The sequence below is a fragment of the Tachyglossus aculeatus genome, chromosome 18 (assembly GCF_015852505.1).
Source record: "Tachyglossus aculeatus isolate mTacAcu1 chromosome 18, mTacAcu1.pri, whole genome shotgun sequence".
Classification (NCBI taxonomy): Eukaryota; Metazoa; Chordata; class Mammalia; order Monotremata; family Tachyglossidae; genus Tachyglossus; species Tachyglossus aculeatus.
The window spans coordinates 17,691,713-17,712,508 of NC_052083.1; the positions used below are offsets into that span (position 1 = coordinate 17,691,713).

Here is a 20,796-nt window from a genome sequence, read left to right on the forward strand (position 1 = left end):
GTAGCTTGCCCAACGTCACAGAGCAAGCAGTTGACAGAGCTGGGATTAGAACCCAGATCCTTCTGCTCCTGGATCCATGTTCTCTCCATTAGATGACATTTCCTTTCTGCTTTCTGCCTTTATTTTTTAAATCTTGGGCCGCTAATATAAACTACTTCACGTATTTGCTATCTTGACAGTGAGACATCAGTTTTCCCTGGATGGGTTTCACCTTCACACAAGTTTTGTAGATTGTATGATATTTTAATGTCTTCTCATTAGAGTGTCATTATGGTTATATTCTGAGCATTTCACTGAAAATCTATCTCATTTTTTTCTGCATAGTTAAACTAGGTCAAATTTAAGTTTGCCTGTTTTAGGGTGAAGGTTTTTTTTATCATAGTTAACCATTTGTTTGTGGCCATGAATATAGAAATTCCAATAGATTCGATTTAGAATAAAGTGATGGATTGGGGACAGTTGGAGAAATCAAAACATATTTTGGCCAAATTTTACTCAAAGTATTCATTAATACAAAGAAATATAATAATGCATCTGGCTTTGTTTTCTGTTCTTAAACATGTGAACCATTTCTTCTACTAATGACCTACTTAGAACATTCCCTCAGGTCTTCATTATGAGAAGAAATCATCCCTCCTCATATTTCTCTGACGGAAGGGCTCGTGAAAATGCAGCTAGATAGGAGTAGATCTAAAAGGACCAGTCTTTCCTCTCACGTTTTTCCTAATTCAGTGATAAATGACAGAGATAAATTCTGCAACTCAGAGAATTTTCAGGGAGTATTTTATGATGTTTATTTTCCTCAGGGTTGGAAGATGATTTCTGGGTTTTATAGTTCAAGTTACAAAGCTGAGAAGAGTGGCAGCTATTGCTTACCTGAAGGCCAGTTGTGGAAAGGGGACACTACCACTTCTGTAACATTAGTCTGACAAGAGATCAATGGCATTTATTGAGTGCTTACTGTGTGCTGATCTTCATATCGGGCACTTGGGGAAGAACAGTACAGTATAGTTGGTCAGTCAGTCGCATTTATTGTGTGCTTACTGTGTCCAGAGCACTGTACTAAGCGCTTAGGAGAGTACAGTACAACAATAAACAAATACATTCCCTGCCCACAACGAGCTTACAGACTAGAAGGGGACACAGACATTACTAGAAATAAATAAATTACAGATATGTACATGTGTTGGGCTGGGAAGGGAGACGAATAAAGGAAGCAAGTCAGGGCGACGCAGAAGGGAATTCATTCATTCAATCGTATTTATTGAGCGCTTACCATGTGCAAAGCACTGTACTAAGCACTTGGGAGAGTACAATATAACAACAAACAGACACATTCCTGCCCACAAATGAGCTCACTCTAGAGGGGAAGACAGGTATTAGTATAAATAAATCAATAAATTACAACTATATACAGATATATACCTATGTGCTGTGGAGATGGGAGGGAGGATGAATGAAGGAGCAAGTAAGAGCGACACAGAAGGTGTGGGAGAAGAGGAAAGGAGGGCTACTTAGGGAAGGCCTTTTAGAAGAGATTGTGTCTTCAATAAGGCTTTCAAGGTGGGGAGAGTCATTGTCTGTCACAGATGAGGAGGGAGGGCTTTCCAGTCCAGAGACAGGTTGTGAGCAAGGGGTCGGCGGCGAGATGGAGCCACAGTGAGAAGGTTAGCATTAGAGGAATGAAGTGTGCGCGCTTTTGTTGAAGCAGGAGAGTAGCGAGGTGAGGTAGGAGGGGGCAAGGTGATTGAGTACATTAAAGCCAATGGTGAGAGGTTTCTGTTTGATGTGGAAATGGATGGGCAACCACTGGAGTGTCTTGAGGAGTGGGGAAACACGGTCTGAACATTTTTGAAGGAAAATGATCCGGGAGGCAGAATGTAGTATGAACTGGAGTGGGGAGAAAGAGAGAGAGGAGGCTGGGAGGTCAGCAAGGAGTAGGATACAGTAATCAAGGCGGGATAGGATGAGTGATTGGATTAACTTGGTAGCAGTTGGGATGGAGAGGAAAGAGCACTGTTCCCTGCCCACAAGGAGCTCACGGCCTAGAGGATTTAAAGTGAACGGTAACATTCTTTGTGTATTTTCCAGACTCATTACACTTAGTTTCAGGCTTTGCCCCGGGTTTCAGAAAGATTGTTGTAAATTACTACTGATAACTTTGTCCTCTCTTCCGAGAAAGTGCTCGTGTAATGGTCGTAATTTAGTCTGGGTACCGTATTGTCATCGGCTGGATCAGATCAGACTCTGTCACATATGTTGGACTGCATTTCCCTCTAGTGGCTCATAGGAATCTGCACAAATAGTCACTTAAACTGTCAGTTTATACGACAGTAGGATAATCTCTCCTCATTGCCATGTGTCTTTCATTAAGATGACTTCAGTAGGTTTCCCACAGTTCAGCACTTCGGTTTTCTTATTGGACTGTGAGTTCAATCGATGCCTCTTCTTGGGAGAGTAATAAGTGCCTCTTTGATGTAAATTTGAATAATCTAATGGAGAATCTCGGGGCTGGACGTGAACTTAAGAGGTCATCTGCTCCACTCCCCGCCTCCAAGTAGAACAGGAACAGAACTGACTGTTTTGATTAAAAAGTCCTTATTGAAAAGAACTCTTATATCTTGCAAAGTGTTCTGTATTCTCTCGTGAGCGTGTATTTTGAAATTATTGGTGAAAGAAAAAGGAATTTTTTTGTGATATTTCTTAAGACTGTTCTAAACACCGGGGTAGATACAACTTAATTAGGTCAGACACAGTCACTGTCCCACATAGGGCTCACCGTCTAAGTGATATTGAAGACCTGATTATTTCTTTTCAGCTAATGTTTATCATGCCTCAATGGCTAGGCTTCTAAGCATAACAAAGCCAAGGTTTTGGCTTCACTGAACACTGAACATCCCCTTCTCTTTTTCTTTTTCTTTTCAAAAAATCGCATTCACAGACTTTTAAAACTGTTTTTGCCCACCACAGTCCCCTTTAGTGCTTAACTTGCAGAAGTGAAGAGTCTGCCAAGTGCTTCCACTCCAGAATCTTCAAGCTTGGTCGGGTTGGTATCACACAATGCCGGAGTGTGTTGGGAACATAAAAGGGTGTTTTGCCAACCCAGAATTTGAGAACAGAATGTCTCTAGATGTCTTAGGTTCTTCAGCAAAACATTTCGGTATTCAGATGCAGTTTTTAGAAGTCATTATCCAGCTCGACTAGCGTCACAGTTACTTCTCTTAATCCACGGTCCAGCCTCCCAAACTTGGGGGTGGAAACGTAAACCTTCACATAAAAAATTTCAAATTCTCTCTTGACCAGTTTACGCTGACCCACAGTACTGCTGTGCGAAGCTGTGTTGTCAAAGGCAGGGGCGAGTTTCTTCTCTCATCAGCCTAATTCTGGCGGCTACAGGGAAGATGGTGAATCTCCATGTTTCTTTCTTTAGTTTCAGTGCTATGTATGTATGTAGATTCCTGCCCACTCCCCTCTCCTATTAGTCCCAGGCTCACCTGAAAGGGAATAAAAAACAACAAGGGAAGAATATCGATTTTTTTCAAACAGTGTCCTTGGCTGATATTCAGCTGTTCTCCGCAGTACAAACTGGCCAGACTCCTAAAAATGTGGTGGTGTGTGAAGAGTTGTATCAAGGAATAAACTTGACCGTAGACTTACATGCAATTAACTAGGATGTGATATAGAAATAAGCACAATGTGATGTCTTTCTTGTTTCCTGGGCCTTCCCAAATGACACATCGGTATTTCTTTTCCTCTGCCTTGACTTTAGTCACAGTCACAGCTGTTCCTCTGACTTTGGCCACCACCACTGTCCTTTCGCCCCATCCCTGCTTTTTGCTCTGCCTCCCACCGGACCCAGATTGGTAGAGATGAGGCTCAGGAGACAGCAATCGCTCCTTTCTACCATACGCTGCCCTGTTTTCCTATGCTGGGACAGAGGGATGAAGTTACAAGCTGGCCTAGTGGATAGGGCACAGACCTGGGAATCAGAAGGACCTGGGTTCTAATTCTGGCCACCTGTCTGCTCTGAGTCCTTGGGGAAGTCCTTTAACTACTCTGTTACATCATCTGTAAAAAAAGGGATTATTATTATTAATAGTAATAATACTTGTTAAGCACTTACTATGTTTACTGTTCTGAACACTGGAGTAGATACAAATTAATCAGGTTGAACACAGTCCCTGTCCCTCATGGGGCTCACACTCTCCATTTTACAGATGAAGAAACAAGCCCAGGCTATGTTTACTGTTCTGAACACTGGAGTAGATATAAATAAATCAAGTTGAACACAGTCCCTGTTCCTCATGGGGCTCACACTCTCCATTTTACAGATGAGGAAACAAGCCCAGAGAAGTGATATGACTTGCCTAAGGTCACACAGCAGACATGTGGAGGAGCTGGCAGTAGAACCCAGGCCTGTGCTCTATCCACTAAGCTACACTGCTTCTCCTGATTAGCTTGCATTTGCCCCAGATCTTAATTACTGTGCCTGGCTCATAGCAAGCACTTAACAAATACCCGAACCAAAAGCTTGGAAGGGAAAAAGTGGGGGTGAGAGAGAAGCGAAGAGTGCAGTAAGCTCCTTGAGGACAGGAAGGGTATTTAGCAGCTCTATTGTATTATCTATATATTATTATCTATATCTCTCAAGTGCTGTTACAGTGCTCTGCACATAGTGGCAGCATGGCACAGTCAGTAGCGCCCGGGCCTGGAAGTTCGCCACTTGCCTGCTGTGTGGCCTTGGACAAGTCACTTCACTTCTCTGTGCCTCAGTTGCCTCATCTGTAAAATGGGGATTAAGACCGTGAGCCCTATGTGGGACGGGGACTGTGTCCAACCCAGTTTGCTTCTATCCACCCCAGTGATTAGTACAGTCCCTGGCACTTAGTAAGCACTTAACAAATACTATAATAATTATTATTATTGTTATAAGCTACTAAAAGTGGGACAAAGCATAATCCTGTTGATAACTTACAATTTAATAGGGGAGACAGCCGATAAAAATCTAAGTAATAATAATGAAAATAATAATAATGGTATCTGTTAAGCGCTTGCTATGTGCCAGGCACTGTACTAAGTGCTGGGCTGGCTACAAACAAATCGCATTGGACGTAGTCTTCATCCCGCAGAGGGCTCAATGTCTTAATCCCCATTTTCCAGATGAGGTAACTGAGACACAGAGAAGTCAAGTGTCCACACAGCAGACACGTGGCATAGCCAGGATTTGAAGTCATGGGACCTTTCGACTCCCGGGCCTGTGCTTTAGCCACTTCACCATCCTGCTTTCCATAGTGGAATAGTGGAATCACAGTAAATGATGTACATATACACTCAAAATGCTTAGCTTGGGTATAGCTAAATACATAACAGCTCGAGGTAGCTGTTGTATGAATACAACTCAGAGTGTTGGCAATTAGTCAGTCGGTGTTTATTGAGCGTTTATTGTGTGCAGAACACTGCACTAAGCACATCGGATAGCACAGTGCAGTAGAGTTTGGTAGACACTGTCCCTGAGAAATTGGGAATTTAAGAAGGCTTTAAAGGTGGGGAGGGCTGAGGTCTGGCTGTTTCGTTGTTGGGGGAGGGTGGCAGAAGAAGGGAGCTTCCAAGATGGGAGAAGAGTGTGAGCCAGGAATTGGAAGCGGAAGAGACGGTGTGGTTAACTTGGGAGGAACAGAATGTGTGAGCGGGAGGTATCAAGCAGAGGGAGTGTCTGTGTGGAAATGGAGAAAACTGATAAAGGACCCTGAAGCCAGTGTTGTGATGTGGAAAGAATAAGTGATGATTTCTGAGGAGCGAAGAGATGTGTCCTGAGTGATGTTTCAAGAAGTTGTTAACCACTTAATAATATGTATTTAATAATAATAATAATGATATTTGTTAATCAGTCAATCAATCAATCGTATTTATTGAGCGCTTACTGTATGCGGAGCACTGTACTAAGCACTTGGGAAGTACAAGTTGGCAACCTATAGAGACAGTCCCTACCCAACATTGGGCTCACAGTCTAGAAGGGGGAGACAGAGAACAAAACCAAACATACTAACAAAATAAAATAAATAGAATAGATATGTACAAGTAAAATAAATAAATAAATAAATAGAGTAATAAATATGTACAAACATATATTCTCAGTGGAAAGAGCCCGGGCTTTGGAGTCCGAGGTCCTGGGTTCGTATCCCGGCTCCACCACATGTCTGCTGTGTGACCTTGGGCAAGTCACTTCACTTCTCTGGGCCTCAGTTCCCTCATCTGTAAAATGGGGATGATGACTGTGAGCCCCACGCGGGACAACCTGATCGCCTTGTATTTGCCCCGGCGCTTAGAACAGTGCTTTGCACATAGTAAGTGCTTAACAAATGCCATCATTATTATTATTATTATTACATATACATATATACAGGTGCTGTGGGGAAGGGAAGGAGGTAAAATGGGGGGATGGAGAGGGGGACAAGGGGGAGAGGAAGGAAGGGGCTCAGTCTGGGAAGGCCTCCTGGAGGAGGTGAGCTCTCAGTAGGGCCTTGAAGGGAGGAAGAGAGCTAGCTTGGTGGATGGGCAGAGGGAGGGATAATGATGGCATTTATTAAGTGTTTACTATGTGCAAAGCACTGTTCTTGACCTGGGTTAATAATAATAATATTCATTCATTCATTCAATCATATTTATTGAGTGTAAAAATAATAATAATGATGATGATAATGGTATTTGTTAAGCGCTTACTAAGTGCCAGGCACCTTTCTAAGCACTGGAGTAGATACGAGGTTATCAGGTTGTCCCACGGGGGGCTCACAGTCTTCACCCCCATTTTACAGATAACTGAGGCCCAGAGAAGTGAAGTGACTTGCCCAAAGTCACAGAACTGACAAGTGGCAGAGCAGGGATTAGAACCCAGGACCTCCGACTCCCAAGCCTGGGCTCTTGCCACTAAGCCACGCTGCTTCTCCTCAGAACTTCTCAGGGTTCTAATCCTGCCTCCACCACTTGCCTGCTGTGTGACCTTAGCCAAGTCACTTCACTTTTTGGGTCTCAGTTCCCTCATCTGTAAAATGGGGATCAAGACTGTGAGCCCCATGCAGGACAGGAACCGTGTCCGATTTCCTGTTATTCACCTCAACGCTTAGTACAGTGCCTTGCATATAGTTAAGTGTTTAACAAATACCACAATTATTATTGTTCTTATTATCGGAACAGGTGCCAAGCAGTAGATTGTCTCCATTTGTTGCCGAATTGTACTTTCCATGTGCTTAGTACAGTGCTCTGCACATAGTAAGCGCTCAATAAATACGATTGAATGAATTGAATGAAGTGAACAGGCATCAATAAAAATAAGTAGAAATATAGATATATATACACATCAAAACAAGTAAACCGGCAACAAGTAAATAGTAAACTATTGCAGAGAGTGGATGACAGTTGGATGCCTAAGTGGTTGCTGTTGTGTCCACTGTCTGTTCTATCATTGTGCTGTACTCTCCTAGGTGCTTAGTACAGTGCTCTGCACACAATAAGCGCTCAATAAATGCAATTTATTGATTGACACATGTAAGCCAAAATGTCAGAATAAACAATAACAAGACATAGTGATGTAGTGAAGTCCATTGTCAAGCAATGAGGAACAGCTTGGCCTAGTGGAAAGAGCACGGACCTAAGAGTCAGAGGACCTGGGTTCTAATCCTGACTCTTCCACTTGCTTGCTGTGTGACCCTGGCAAGTCACTTAACTGCTCTGTGCTTCAGTTTCCTCATCTGTAAAATGGAAAATCAAAATCTGCTCTCCCTCCTGTGTATCCTGTGAGCCCCATGTGGAGCAGGGACTGTGCCCAACCTGATTATCTTGTATCTACCTCAGTGCTTACAAATACTCCATACTAAGCGCTTAACAAATTTTATCAAGGTTATTGTTTTTATCATTAACAGTATCATTAATGTGAAATGGCAGTCAACTGCTGGGAATCCACTGCAAGTGGAGAGACCAGTCTGATGCATAGTGATCAAGAGAGGGATTGAGTTTGAGGTGGAGCTAAATCTTCACATAGATTAGCACCAAGGTTGGAGAAGCAGTGTGGCTTAGTGGAAAGAGCCCGGGCTTGGGAGTCAGAGGTCATGAGTTCTAATCCTGGCTCCACCACTTGTCAGCTGTGTGACTTTGGGCAAATCACTTCACTTCTCTGTGCCTCAGTTACCTCATCTCTAAAATGGGGATAAGACTGAGCTCTGCGTGGGACGACCTGATAAACTTGTATCCATCCCAGTGCTTGACACATAGTAAGTGCTTAACTAATACTATTATTATTATTATTACTATTATTAGCATGCCAAGAGGCAAGTAAGTCACACTCGCACATACACGGTGATGTGGAGGGCATCATTTTGGAAAATAAAGGACATCTTAGAAAATATTCATTATGTGCCAGAATATGCCATTCTTTCATGTTGATTCGAAACAGGATTGACATAAAAGCTATGTAAGAATGAAGTGTTTTGTATTGTAGGATATTTGCAAACCAAAGAATGAAAAACAGTTAAGAAACAGTTGGCATTGTTTTTATACCCACAGGTTCTACTGGAGACGATCCGTCAGGTGGACGGATGAGAAAGTTAAGCCTTGGACAGTATGACAACGATGGGCCCAGCCAATCTCCCTACACCAAATGTGTATGGGGGAATGTGGCGATTATCGAGCAGCCTACAGGTCCAGGAACATTCATTACTCCAGGAGAGACTAAAGAGGTAGAAAATTTAGTATTTCACATTGTTCCTTTGCCTTTTCTCAAACGATTTTAAACCCCAGATAAATAGTCTAGTCCTCCACTTCCACTTTCTGATACCCCCATCCAGCATTAACCATCCAGTCCAGCTCGGAAATGAATTATGTAGGTTTGACGTATTTTCCTGTCTTTCCTTGTTGCAGATCGTGGGGGCCGATTATCAGCAAACTCTCGATGAGATTGATGGCGTGGTCTTCTCACCAACCGAGAATGGAAATGAACCATGTTCACCCACTCCGGCATTTCCTGTTTCACCAGGGACACCATATGGTCAGGGGGAAAAAAGACTTTTTACTCCTTATCAAATTGCCACTGGATATGTTACTTTTCAGTTCTGAAAAACAGAATAACAAAGGTCATTTTGTTTTCTTTCTGCTACAGTACAAGCTCCACATTGTGCTCCCCTCAGTTCCACAGGGCCACAGATAAGCAGGCCAACTGACTTATTCCGAAGTGGACTTGGTAAGAATTTTGACCTTTCATTTTGCGATGTGGACATTTCGTGCAATAAACTCCTGATAGTTGCACTGTGCTGTGAAGTAAGACAGCCCTTGCCCTCAAGGGACTCAATTAATTAATTAATGGTATTTATTAAGCACTAACTGTGTGCAGAGCACTGTACTGAGTGCTTGGGTGAGTAAAATACAACAGAGTTAGTAGACATCTTCCCTGCCCACAACTCATAATCTGCAGGGAAAGGCTTATGCGCAGATGCAGAAGATTGAAACCAAAGTACGACATTAAACGTCTAGGTAAATAAACAGATAAAACTATTAATGTTGAGGTGACTAGTTAATCAGGAATGCCTCTTGGAGTAGAAGACTTTTAAGAACAATGCTTGGCACATAGTAGGCACTTTAACAAATACCATTATTATTATTATTATTATTATTAAGGACTTCTTAAGCATTTACTATAGGTCAAGCACTGTTCTAAGCCCTAGGGTAGATACAGTCCTTGTGCCACAATGGGCACACAGTTTAAACAGGAGTGAGAACAGGTATCGAATGCCCATTTTACAGTTGAGGAAACTGAGGTACAAGGAAGTGACTTACCCAAGGTCACACGGAAGACAAGTGGCAGAGTCTGGATTAGAACCCGGGTCTTCGGACTCCCAAGTCCTTACTCTTTCCACTAGGCCATGCCACTTCACTTGGAAGGTGGGGAAGCGTGCTGTGGTTTATATGATTTAAAGTGGGAAGGGAGTTCCATGCCGAGGGAAAGTTGGGAGCGGTGAACTGGCATCAGAGAGAGCCACAAACACGGGGCCGTTAGAAGGAGGAAAGAGTGCGAGTTGAGGTATACTGGATCGTGATGGGATTCCACTGGCCTGATCTTTAAGTCCAATAGTTCATAGTTTCTGAGGGCAGAGAGAAGTAGGTAGCTATTGGATAATTTTGAGGAGGGGAGTAATATTCTGAATGGCATTTTAAAATAATTGGTTCGGGGAACTGTTCAGAGACAGGATCAAGATGGAAGAAGCTTGAGGCCTAGAGGCCAGTGAGGAGGTCGTTTCCATAATTCAACCGGGAAGGAACCAAACTGGTGGCCTCAGAGTGAAGAGGAAGGGGTGGAAAGGAAGGAGTGGAGCCAAGAAGTATTCTAGGGGAAGAACTCCCCCTAAGGAAGGAAAAACTTGTCTTCTGCCAATATGGGGGACAGAATATGTAAGAGAAGTAATTATACAATGTCAGTCAGTCAGTCAGTCCATGGTATTTATTGAACACTTACTATAATAATTTTTAATAATTGTGGTTTTCGTTAAGTGCTTACTAGATGCCAGGCACTGTACTAAGTGCTGGGGTGGATACAGGCAAATTGGGTTGGACACAGTCCCTGTCCCCCATGGGGCTCACAGTCTTAATCCCCGTTTTACAGATGAGATAACTGAGGCACAGAGAGATGAAGTGACTTGCCCGAGGCCACACAGCAAACAAGCGGTAGAGCCGGAATTAGAAGCTCTAATCTTGTGATTTGCAGGCCCATGCTCTTTCTGCTACTCCATGCTGCTTCCCATGCTATGTCCTCTGCACAGAGCACTGTACTAAGCGCTTGGAGGAGTACAATACAACATAATTAGCAGATGCATTCCCTACCTACAATAAGCTCACTGTCTAGCTCCACCTTGAATTCTTCGGAGGATCGCTTCTCCACTGTGTGCCAAATTGAGCTCTGCTTCGTAAAACCCGCAATAGCGCTAATAATTACATTTCTCAAGTTTAGCAGTTGGGTGAAGATTGAATACGTCAGGGCTCTAAGATCCGTGCTGGATCAGTGCATAATATTTTTCCCTTGATTTTGATTTTTCCTGATTTTGCCTGTAGAGTTTCACAGATTGTGCCAAATCTTGCATTGTGCCAAATTCTGGGCCCCTTTCACCTGGGTCAACTTGTCTACTCTAGAGAGGCAGTGTGGTCTAGTGGATAGCAGGGAAGCAGCATGCTCTAAGGTATAGAGCCTGGGCTCTAATCCCACTTGTCTGCTGTGTGACCTTGGGCAAGTCATTTCACTTCTCTGTGCCTCAGTTGCCTTATCTGTAAAATGGAGATTGAGACTATGAGCCCCATATGGGTCAGGGACCGTGTCCAACCTTACTATCCTGTATCTACCCCAGCACTTAGAACAGTGCCTGACACATAGTGAGTGCTTAACAAATACCATTTTAAAAAATCCATCTTAGTGACTCTCTTGACTGCCAAGTGCTCACTTCTCGAGACACTAACTTTCTTAATCAAGTTTCTGAGGAATTTTTTGGCAAAATAGAGTTCCCAGCGAAATCCTTTCCCTTGTCTAAGAAAAGACTATTGTAAGCAAAGATTCTATAGTTTCCTTTCTAACCTGGAAGCTTAGGAAATTTTAAATAGCAAATTCTTATTTTCATATTTAAAGATTTATCTTTGTTTAGTGCATGGGGTATGGCGGGAGGAGTGGAGATAGGGAGTGGTTCTATATTTCTTGTGTTGAGAAAAGTCGTTTGATTATCGTTTTATTCCTTTCTAGAGTAGATATATTTCTGGGAAAATAAAATTTGCCATGTGTGTGTTTATATGTACAGCAGTGTGCATTATTTGATGTTTGTATTATTCGCATATAAATAAATAATCACAGATGTTCTCTGAGGCTTAGACATGGATTTTTCAAAGCTTCTCAGTTCAGAAGGCAGTGATGATTGAATAGGATTATACCATTCTAGAAAATTGAGCAGTTCTTTAGACATGGAGGGGAAATAAATTCCAAAGAAACAACTCTCCAGGGATATGGTTGTTCAGAAAGACATATCCTGTATATCCTGTATATCCTCGGTTTTCTTTCATAATCAGACTTCAGCATTCAGCATTCAGGCTTGGGAATCATAAACAGGGCTCTCAAATTGATTGTAGCTATAGGATATTGCATAGAGGAGGTCATTCTCGGGGTCATAAAGATTCACCCTATATGGGATTTTCGTAGAAAGGCCTCCTTTGTATTTCATTTTGACATAAATATGTAAAAAATGCAGCCCAGAAAGTCTAAGTGCTTCCTATTTTGTAAAAACGCAGAATCTGCTCTAGTGTATAGAATCTTCAAAGCTTTGTGTGCATGTTTTCGTGCATACGGGTTGGTGTGAGTGTGGGCATGCGGTTGTGTGTTAGAAGCCCGCAGTGTCATAGAGGATATTCCTCTAAGGAAAAAGATGCAAAATACCGTGATAATTCTCATTCTTTAATAGCAGTGTGACAGAAGAGTTGGTACACCTCAGAGTGCAACTTAGAGGTTGGAATGAGCTGATTTCACAGTGATCTGTGAATCGCTGTGAATCTCGTCATTTGAATTTGAAATGATACATGACTAAAGGTTCATATTTGCAGCTACTTTGCCACTAAAGCTTCATATTTGCCCACATCTATAATTTATTTTACCATCTGTCTCCCTCTCTGGACGGTAAGCTTGTTGTGGGCAGGGAATGTGTCTGTTTATTGTTGTTTTGCCCTCTCCCAAGTGCTTAGTACAGCGCTCTGCACACGGTAAGCGCTCAGTGAATACGAATGAATGTACTACTTTGTGTGAATTTTCCCAAAACCCGCAGTTTGCCTTTGAAAATGGAAGCTCAGAATTGTGATCCGAAGGATCCACCTGGGCTTAGAGCTGTGTAACATTTGTATCAAGATATGACTGGAAGAAAAGAAAACCTGTTCCTTAGGGTTCACTGAAGATAGCTGTTGATATAGAGATCGTTGGAAGTGCGGTAGAAATGGAAAGTATTAGAATTTGGCATAACATTGAAGTTTGTAAGTGTGGTTATACACTTACAGAATGAATTCCCAAAGGGAAAAGATACAGCAGTGCATTTATAGAAGAAAAGCAAGCATCCTGTTCCAGTCTGGAGTGGGGCAAGAGGGACAGGTTTCCTGCCCACCAGGAGCTTACAGTCTAAAGAGGGAGACAGATAATGAAATAAATTGCAGATATGGGCAGGTAACATGTCTTCCAAATCTGGTGTATTGTATTCACCCAAGTGCTTAATACAGTGCTGTGCACACAGTAAACACTCAGTAAATACCATTGATTGATTGACTGATTGAGTTCAAGGTTTGGGATAGTAGCATTGGCCTGGGAATCAGAGGACCGGGATTCTAATTCTGGTTCTGCCCCTTGCCTGTTTTGTGACTTTGGGCAAAGCACGTAACTTGTCTGTGTCTCAGTTTCCTCATCTGCAAAATGGGGATTCTGTACCTGTTACCCCACCCGCGGAGACAGTGAGATCCTTGTGAGACACGGAATGGGTCCGACCTGATTATCCTGTATCTACCCCAGCAATTAGTACAGTGTTTGGTACAAAGTAATTCCTTAACAAATATCCCCTTTTTTAAGGTGAATGGTCAGATCTTTTTGATTTGAATGCCGCTTCTCTGTCTTATAGCTTTGGTCACACAGTCCACGTTTCCACTCATATCTTCATTTTCGCACTCTGTAGAGATGCAAGTAACTTTCTGAAAGGTAGAAATGAAAGAAAATTGCAGAAGTTAGCTTGAGCATGTCTTTTTCGGAGATCAAAACAGACAAAAGTTCTGTTGTATTTTATCAGAGCGTTACTAGAGAGTTTCTTTGTAAACATATAGAAGGTTTGGGCTGAACTGTTATCTTCAGTAGACTATCCCACTGCTTTTCCTTGGGAAGGATGAACAAACTCTGTTTAGATAAAGTCCATTTCATTTCCCATCTTAACCCTTTTAATGTTCCCAAATGGAACTCCTAGTTTGAACCTAGAAGAAATTGGCTGAACTGATTTGTTTTTCAATGGTAATTCTTCGTGTTCATTGAGCTGAAAGCTGGAAGCACTTCCAAAATACCATGAGAAAGAATCTCTCAAGGAGAACTGTCTTCATATAGTTTCCTGACCCATGTTGTCATCTTGCCAAGAAAGTAAGAAGTATTTCTGCCAAGCAACAGGCTTAATGAAACAAACCTCCACTTACAAGAAATTGTTTACTTCTAATAAAAAGGGTTAACACAAGTGTTTAGATATCAGGAAATTAATTCCTATTTTTTGACAGTCAACCTTATGTATTCAAAATATAATCTAAGGATTTTGAAGCAATCATTACATTTTACTATACTGAAAAGCAGGGTTAGTTATCCTGATTTTCTTTTCAATATGAATGCATTTTTTTAAGGGAAAATAAAAGTGATGGTAGAAGAAAAAAAAATCCCTTGTAAAGTAAATAACTTAATGTTTGCTTGGAAGAAGTGACCAGAAAGGGATAGAGACATTCCTTTTGTTGTTGTTGTTCTTTTAAATAGGTTATGGAGAAATGCTCGAAGGATATTTGCTTTTCTAATATGAACCTTCTCATGCTCTCCTCTCATCACCCACCCAGCTTCCGCCTGGAACTCCAGTGTTGCTTAGTAGAAGGAGCGCCGGCTTGGGAGTCAGAGGTCATGGGTTCGAATCCAGAGCCACACTTCCAGTCTAGAGGACTGTAAGGGGACTGAGCACTGGGGTGAGGGACTTGTAGGTGGTGGGAAATGTCAGGAAGATAACAACAATAATAATAATAGTGTTTGTTAAGTGCTTACTATGTACCAAGCACTGTTCAAAGCACTGGGGTAGATACAAGGTAATCGGGTTGTCCCACGTGGGGCTCACAGGCTTAATCTCCATTTTACAGATGAGGTAACTGAGGCACAGAGAAGTTAAGTGGCCTGCCTAAAGTCACACAGCAGACAAGTCACGGAGCTGGGATTAGACCCCACGTCCTCTGACTAACAAGCCTGTGCTCTTTCCATTAAGCTATGAAAGAACTAAAAGGGAGAGGTGAGGAGGAAGGGAAGAAAAGGAGAAATGGGGGAGGAATAAAGTGGGAGGAGAAGAGGAACGGGGGAATGGGAAAAGATACTTATCCTCCACTGCCATGTCAGCTTAACCGTCTTTTGCTTCTGCTGCTGTCACCATCCACCAAAATAAAAGCATCTAGGGCCGTGGATGCATTTTGGATCTGCATGGCTTACAAAGTTCCAGGGTGGTTCCAAAGCCATCACAGTTGCCCCCCTCAGGGATCATCCAGGGATCAGCTAGGCATCTTCTTTGTTCTTATTTGCCTCCAGGACTGAGGGTAAGCGGAGTCCCTTGCCCAGCTGCAGGGCCTGGTGCCAAGCTGAAAAATATCCTGCTGGTGCCCAGACCCAAGCCAGAGAGAGGCAGCGTGCCAGCCCGTTTTCGGCTCTAAGTTGTCGGGTTGGCTCGTTCTGCAGAGCACTGTACTAAGCACTTGGGAATTACAAGTTGGTAACATATAGAGATGGTCCCTACCCAAAAACGGGCTCGCAGTCTAGAAGGGGGAGACAGAGAACAAAATGAAACATGTGGACAGGTGTCAAGTCATCAGAACAAATTGCTCAGATCCTTGGCTGTAAAATATTACAATGAGATTTGCCCCAGGTTTGAAAAACACAGTGGAAGAAATGGATTTTCCTAAACTGATCCTTTCAGTCCCTTTCATGTCTGTGAGATCAAATAGTGGAACCCTGTCGTATCGGCTGTGGTTCTAAAATAGCCCTTCAGAAGAGAGAAGTGATATCTTGTATATCAGAGGTTGAGTTGCTCTTATTCGGTAAACTTTTAAACAGTTTTACAGGGCTACAAACTCAGGTAAACATACTCTGGAGGTCAGCTCTTACTAATGGATCACAGTTTACTTTTGTCTTTTTGAAAGCACTGAACTCATTCAAAAAATCAACAGGGGCAGTTCAGTCTGTTCTGAATCAGGAAGCAAGCAAGCAGTGTGAACTGGTTTAAACCTAACACAAACCTGAAAGGCAGTGTTTCAGTTCTTAAAAAACACCAAATGTCATACTTCATTTTTGTGCCCCCTTCAGAGCTGCAGTTATTGTGTACTTTAATCCTTTCGAGACAAAACAGAGTGATCGATTGCTGTGGAAAAGAACAAAGCTATAGCCTCACACCTTTGGTCTCTACTTATGCTGTCAGTCTGCTTTGATCAATATAGTTTTTGAAGCTCTAATGCAAGGTTTAGTATATATTTTCCACTCTAGGTCTTCCTAAGTGAAACCTATATGTTAAGTGATGCACTTAGTTCTGCTATTCCACATATTTTCAGTTGACAGTTTCACTAATAAAGTTCTTAGAGAACAAGGGAATGTTCCTCTGTCATTTTGATTCTACTGCGGAATCAGAAAAAACAGTCGATTGTGTGCATCGGTGAGTAGCAGAGCATGAATAGTTTTCCTTAGCCCAGGCTTTGTCTCAGGTTACGGGAGAACCGGATATAGGGGTACACTTTTTTCTTTTTTTATTTGGTATTTGTTAAGTGCTTACTATGTGCCAAGCACTGGACTAAATGTTAGGGTAGATTGGACGCAGTGCATGTCTGACATGGCATTCACAGTTTTAATCCCCATTTTACAGATAACACGTGGAGGGAATCCATTCTTTACCAAATCTTTCAGGAACTTCAGGAAAAGAAAAGATATAACTTTGCCTATTGCCATCTGAAGGAACGTTTCAGATTTTGAGCTCACCATAAAATCTCTGAGCCTCATATCAGAGTCTGTGGAGTGGAATCCACAGACTGTTGTAGTTCTTCAAAATATCCTAACCATTCAGTAGGTGAAATAAAGTAATAACTACTTTTATTACTATTATTGATAATAATAGTAATAATTGTAGTACTTAAGTGCTTACTGTGTGCACTGTTTTAAATGCGGGGGTAGATACAAGTTAGTCAGAGTAGACACAGTCCCTGTCCCACAAATGGGGCTCACATAAACAATAATAATAATAATTTGGTATTTGTTAAATGCTTACCATGTGCCAAGCACTGTTCTAAGCACTGGGGGAGATACAAGGTAATCAGGTTGTCCCACATGGGGCTCACAGTCTTAAATCCCATTTTCCAGTTGAGGTAACTGAAGCACAGAAAAGTTAAGTGACTTGCCCAAAGTCACACAGCTGACAAGTGGCAGAGCTGAGATTAGAACCCATGACCTCTGACTCCCAAGCCCACGCTCTTTCCACTGAGCCACGCTGCTTCTCGACAAGCCACATGCTCATCCTCATTTTACAGATGAGGTAACGGAGGTCCAGAGAAGTTAAGTGACTTGCCCAAGGTCACACAGCTGAAATGTGGCTGAAATGGTGTTAGAACCCAGGTCCTTTTGACTCCCAGGCTCATTCTGTATCCGCTAAGCCACATGTTGCCAACTTGTACTTCCCAAGCGCTTAGTACAGTGCTCTGCACACAGTAAGCGCTCAATAAATACGATTGATTGATTGATTGATTGATTGATTGATCGATGGGGTTTTAAGAGAAAGGGGAAACAAAATTTCTTAGTTTTGCTTTGGGTTTGACAACCAAACTGACTACGCAAACATTTTCTTTTTCTCTCCTATGCTTTCCCCCTCCTCCCCCACCCCAAAGATACACTATGAGCCGGAATAGCATTGCTTAATTTTTGAATTATTCTGTTGTAGCAGGTGAAGTATTTATTGGGTAAAAATAAAATCTGAACAAAATTTAAACATTTTCTCTATTCAAGCATTTGGAACTGTTTAAGAGCATATTGATACTGCCAGAGCCGTGCTCGGTTGAGGACAGCAAGTCTTCCTTCCCAGGATGCAGAGACCTCTTCCTTCCACCCTCCCAGCAGTCTCTTCCTGTGTTTGTATGAACCAAACTCACAAATAGCCTACGCTTTAAATTGAGTCCATAGGCTGTGCACACAGTAATTCCCTGACTGGAAATTTGGGAATTGACACTATCTTTTCCAGAAAATTGGGAGTATGAGACGGGAGTGCGTTTCTTGTACACCGAAGAACTGACCAGGGTGGAACTTGGGCTAGAACAGAAATCAAGCCCCTGCAGTCACCCCTGTATCCTTTTTGTCTCCCGCTTTCAAGTCTTTCCGAACTGGACAGTTTCTCCTTAAACCTTCTCCCTGACCTTGAAGGAGTATATCTTTTCTCTCATGCTATTTGGACACTCAACAGATCACCCATCCTTCCTCTCAAAGTTATCGTTTTGTTCTTGAGTCAGCACAGTGGCATGGCAAACCAGTCTAGTTTCACAATTTTTAAAAAATCTAAGTTTAAAGAAAACAGCTCCCTCGTTTTTCTCATATGGGTTTGGGAAGCAGCGTGGCTCAGTGACAAGAGCTGGGCTTGGGAGTCAGAGGTCGCGGGTTCTAATCCCGGCTCCGCCACTTGTCTGCTGTGTGACCTTGGGCAAGTCACTTAACTTCTCTGTGCCTCAGTTCTGTCATCTGTAAAATGAGGATTAAGACTGTGAGCCCCATGTGGGGCAACCTGATTACCGTGTATCTAGCTTAGAACAGTGCTTGACACATAGTGAGCGCTTAACAAATACCACCATTATTATTATTGTATACAGAATGTATGTTTATCTTTTTCCAAGGGTTTTGACTACTGTAGTACCTTTATTGCTTTTAGAAAGCAGCGTACTGTATTTGCTTCTTGAATGTGTGACATGTGAATACCTGGAAAAAGTCTGGCTGAGAAAAAGAGAAGAGCACAGACCTGGGAATCAGAGGACCAATCCCAACTCTGACACTTGTCTGCTGTGTGACCTTGAGCAAGTCACTTAACTTCTCTGTGCTACACTTCCCTCATCTGTAAAATGAGGATTCAATACCCCTGTTCTCCCTCCTACTTGGACTCTGAGCCCCATGTGGGACCTAATTATCTTGTGTCTACCCCTGCACTTAGTACAGTGCTTGATACACAGTAAGTGTTTAACAAGTACAACAATTATTATTATTACTAGAAATCTCAAAGCAATAGTCTTTCAGTTCATGAGTAATATTAAACGACTGGTTTAATTCTTAAACGGATCTCAGACTGTAATTAGCCCTGCTCCGTAGAAGCACTGCTATTTTAATAGGCATACCATGTCCAGAAATCACTGAAGAGCGGTATCATCAATAGAGCCCATCCCGGAGTTACTATGAATTCTATTCTGAAGGGCAGCTCAGGTCATGAAGATTCCTTTGAGAGATTTTGTGGTTCAAGAAAGCCTAAGCAGATGCAAAGACTTAGAGTAAGCCTGACAAAGAACCCCCAACTTCAAAGGCTTAGAATTTATGGCCCAGGCTGAATTGAATTGAATACCAAAAATTGAATTGCTCAATTTACAGAATCCTGAAGCGCTGGCTCCACGGGTGTTCCAGAGGCCAGAGCTGAAAGTGCCAATTGAAACTGCTATCTGAGACTGATCTGAAATTGAGGGAGAGTTGAAGTGGCAGTGAGAGGGAGAAGAAAAATGTGTGGATTCCACAGCTTGTTGGATGGGAGGGCGAGAGAATTGTGGAAAGCTATGGGTGGAGTTATCCATGCGTTTGCGGCACTAGGGAATTAGTCAGAACCATCTTGCAATCTTGATGTTGATTGCAACACAAGACAGGGCTCAGGGATATTATTAGGATGGCTAAGGAAATAAATTCAGAGTTGTGGTTTCACTCTCTCAGTCACTGCTGAAATGTTCTATCTTAGTTTAGGCGAATGCTGAAAATTGGGGCTTTCTTGGAGTACATAGCCTGGCCCCTCAGTGGGCATACTCACATAGATACCAAGTTCATGGAGGCTAAGTGGATAATGTTTCTCATTGGGTAGACAACAAAGAGACAATGCCCTAATGATTACAATAATAATAATGGTAGTTGTTTGATAAGTGCTTACTCTATGCCAAGCACTGTTCTAAGCATGGGGGTAGATGTAAGTTAATCAAGTTGGACACAGTCCCAGTCCCACAAGGGGCTCATACTCTTATCCCCATTTTACAGATAAGGTAACTGAGGCATGGAGAAGTGAAGGACACTAAGACACGCTGCTTCTCTGGAAGAGGACCCATCCACCCAGGACTTCAGGGCTGGGAGCAAAAGAGAGATTTCTCTCACTCCCGACCTCAAAGCTGTTAGGTAGGAGGTACCTAACTTAAATGCCTAGAATGGGAAGCATTAGTAGTCCTTCTCCAGAAGCAGAATGGCCTAGAGGAAAAACACAGACCTGGGAGCCCAAGGAATGGCGTTCTAATTCCAAGAGATAGGAATTAGTCATTGAGTGCCTTGACTTTTCTTTTTCCCCTCTCCCTTTCTTCCTTTCCACTTCTGTCCTTTACTCTCCTGCTAGCTTCCTTCCCCTCTCCTCCTGCTTTCCTTCTCCTTCACCCTCCCAGCTCCATTTCCCTCCATCTTTCCCTTGTTTCCCCCTCGGATCAATCAAAGCAATCAATATCTATTGAGCACTTACTGTGGACAGAGCACTGTACCACGCGTTTGGGAGAGTACAATACAATAGAGTTGTAGTCTCGTTCCGTGCCCGCCAAGTGCTTACCTCGACCAGGTTCACCCCCACACTCAAATCTTTGATCATCCTGGTAGCCAGAAAAATTGCTTTGGGTGCTCCAACCTCTACCTTGCATGCAACAAGAAATTTTGCATTTCTGGCCAAAGTGGGTAGTGGCCTAAAGTAAAGAAATCTTGATTTTTTTTGACCTGTGCCTCACCTGCCAACACTG

The 20,796-nt window shown here is 42.5% G+C and overlaps 1 protein-coding gene across 2 annotated transcripts in view; it reads left to right on the top strand.

Moving 5' to 3' along the window:
• Positions 1–20,796, top strand: part of TNS3 (tensin 3) — a 201,155-nt gene that overhangs the window by 112,391 nt on the left and 67,968 nt on the right. For both annotated transcript variants that reach the window (XM_038760159.1, XM_038760158.1), the window contains 3 exons: positions 8,557–8,729; positions 8,911–9,037; positions 9,149–9,229. In XM_038760159.1, the coding sequence (XP_038616087.1) occupies positions 8,557–8,729; positions 8,911–9,037; positions 9,149–9,229 (381 nt within the window). The remainder of the gene's footprint in view (positions 1–8,556; positions 8,730–8,910; positions 9,038–9,148; positions 9,230–20,796) is intronic.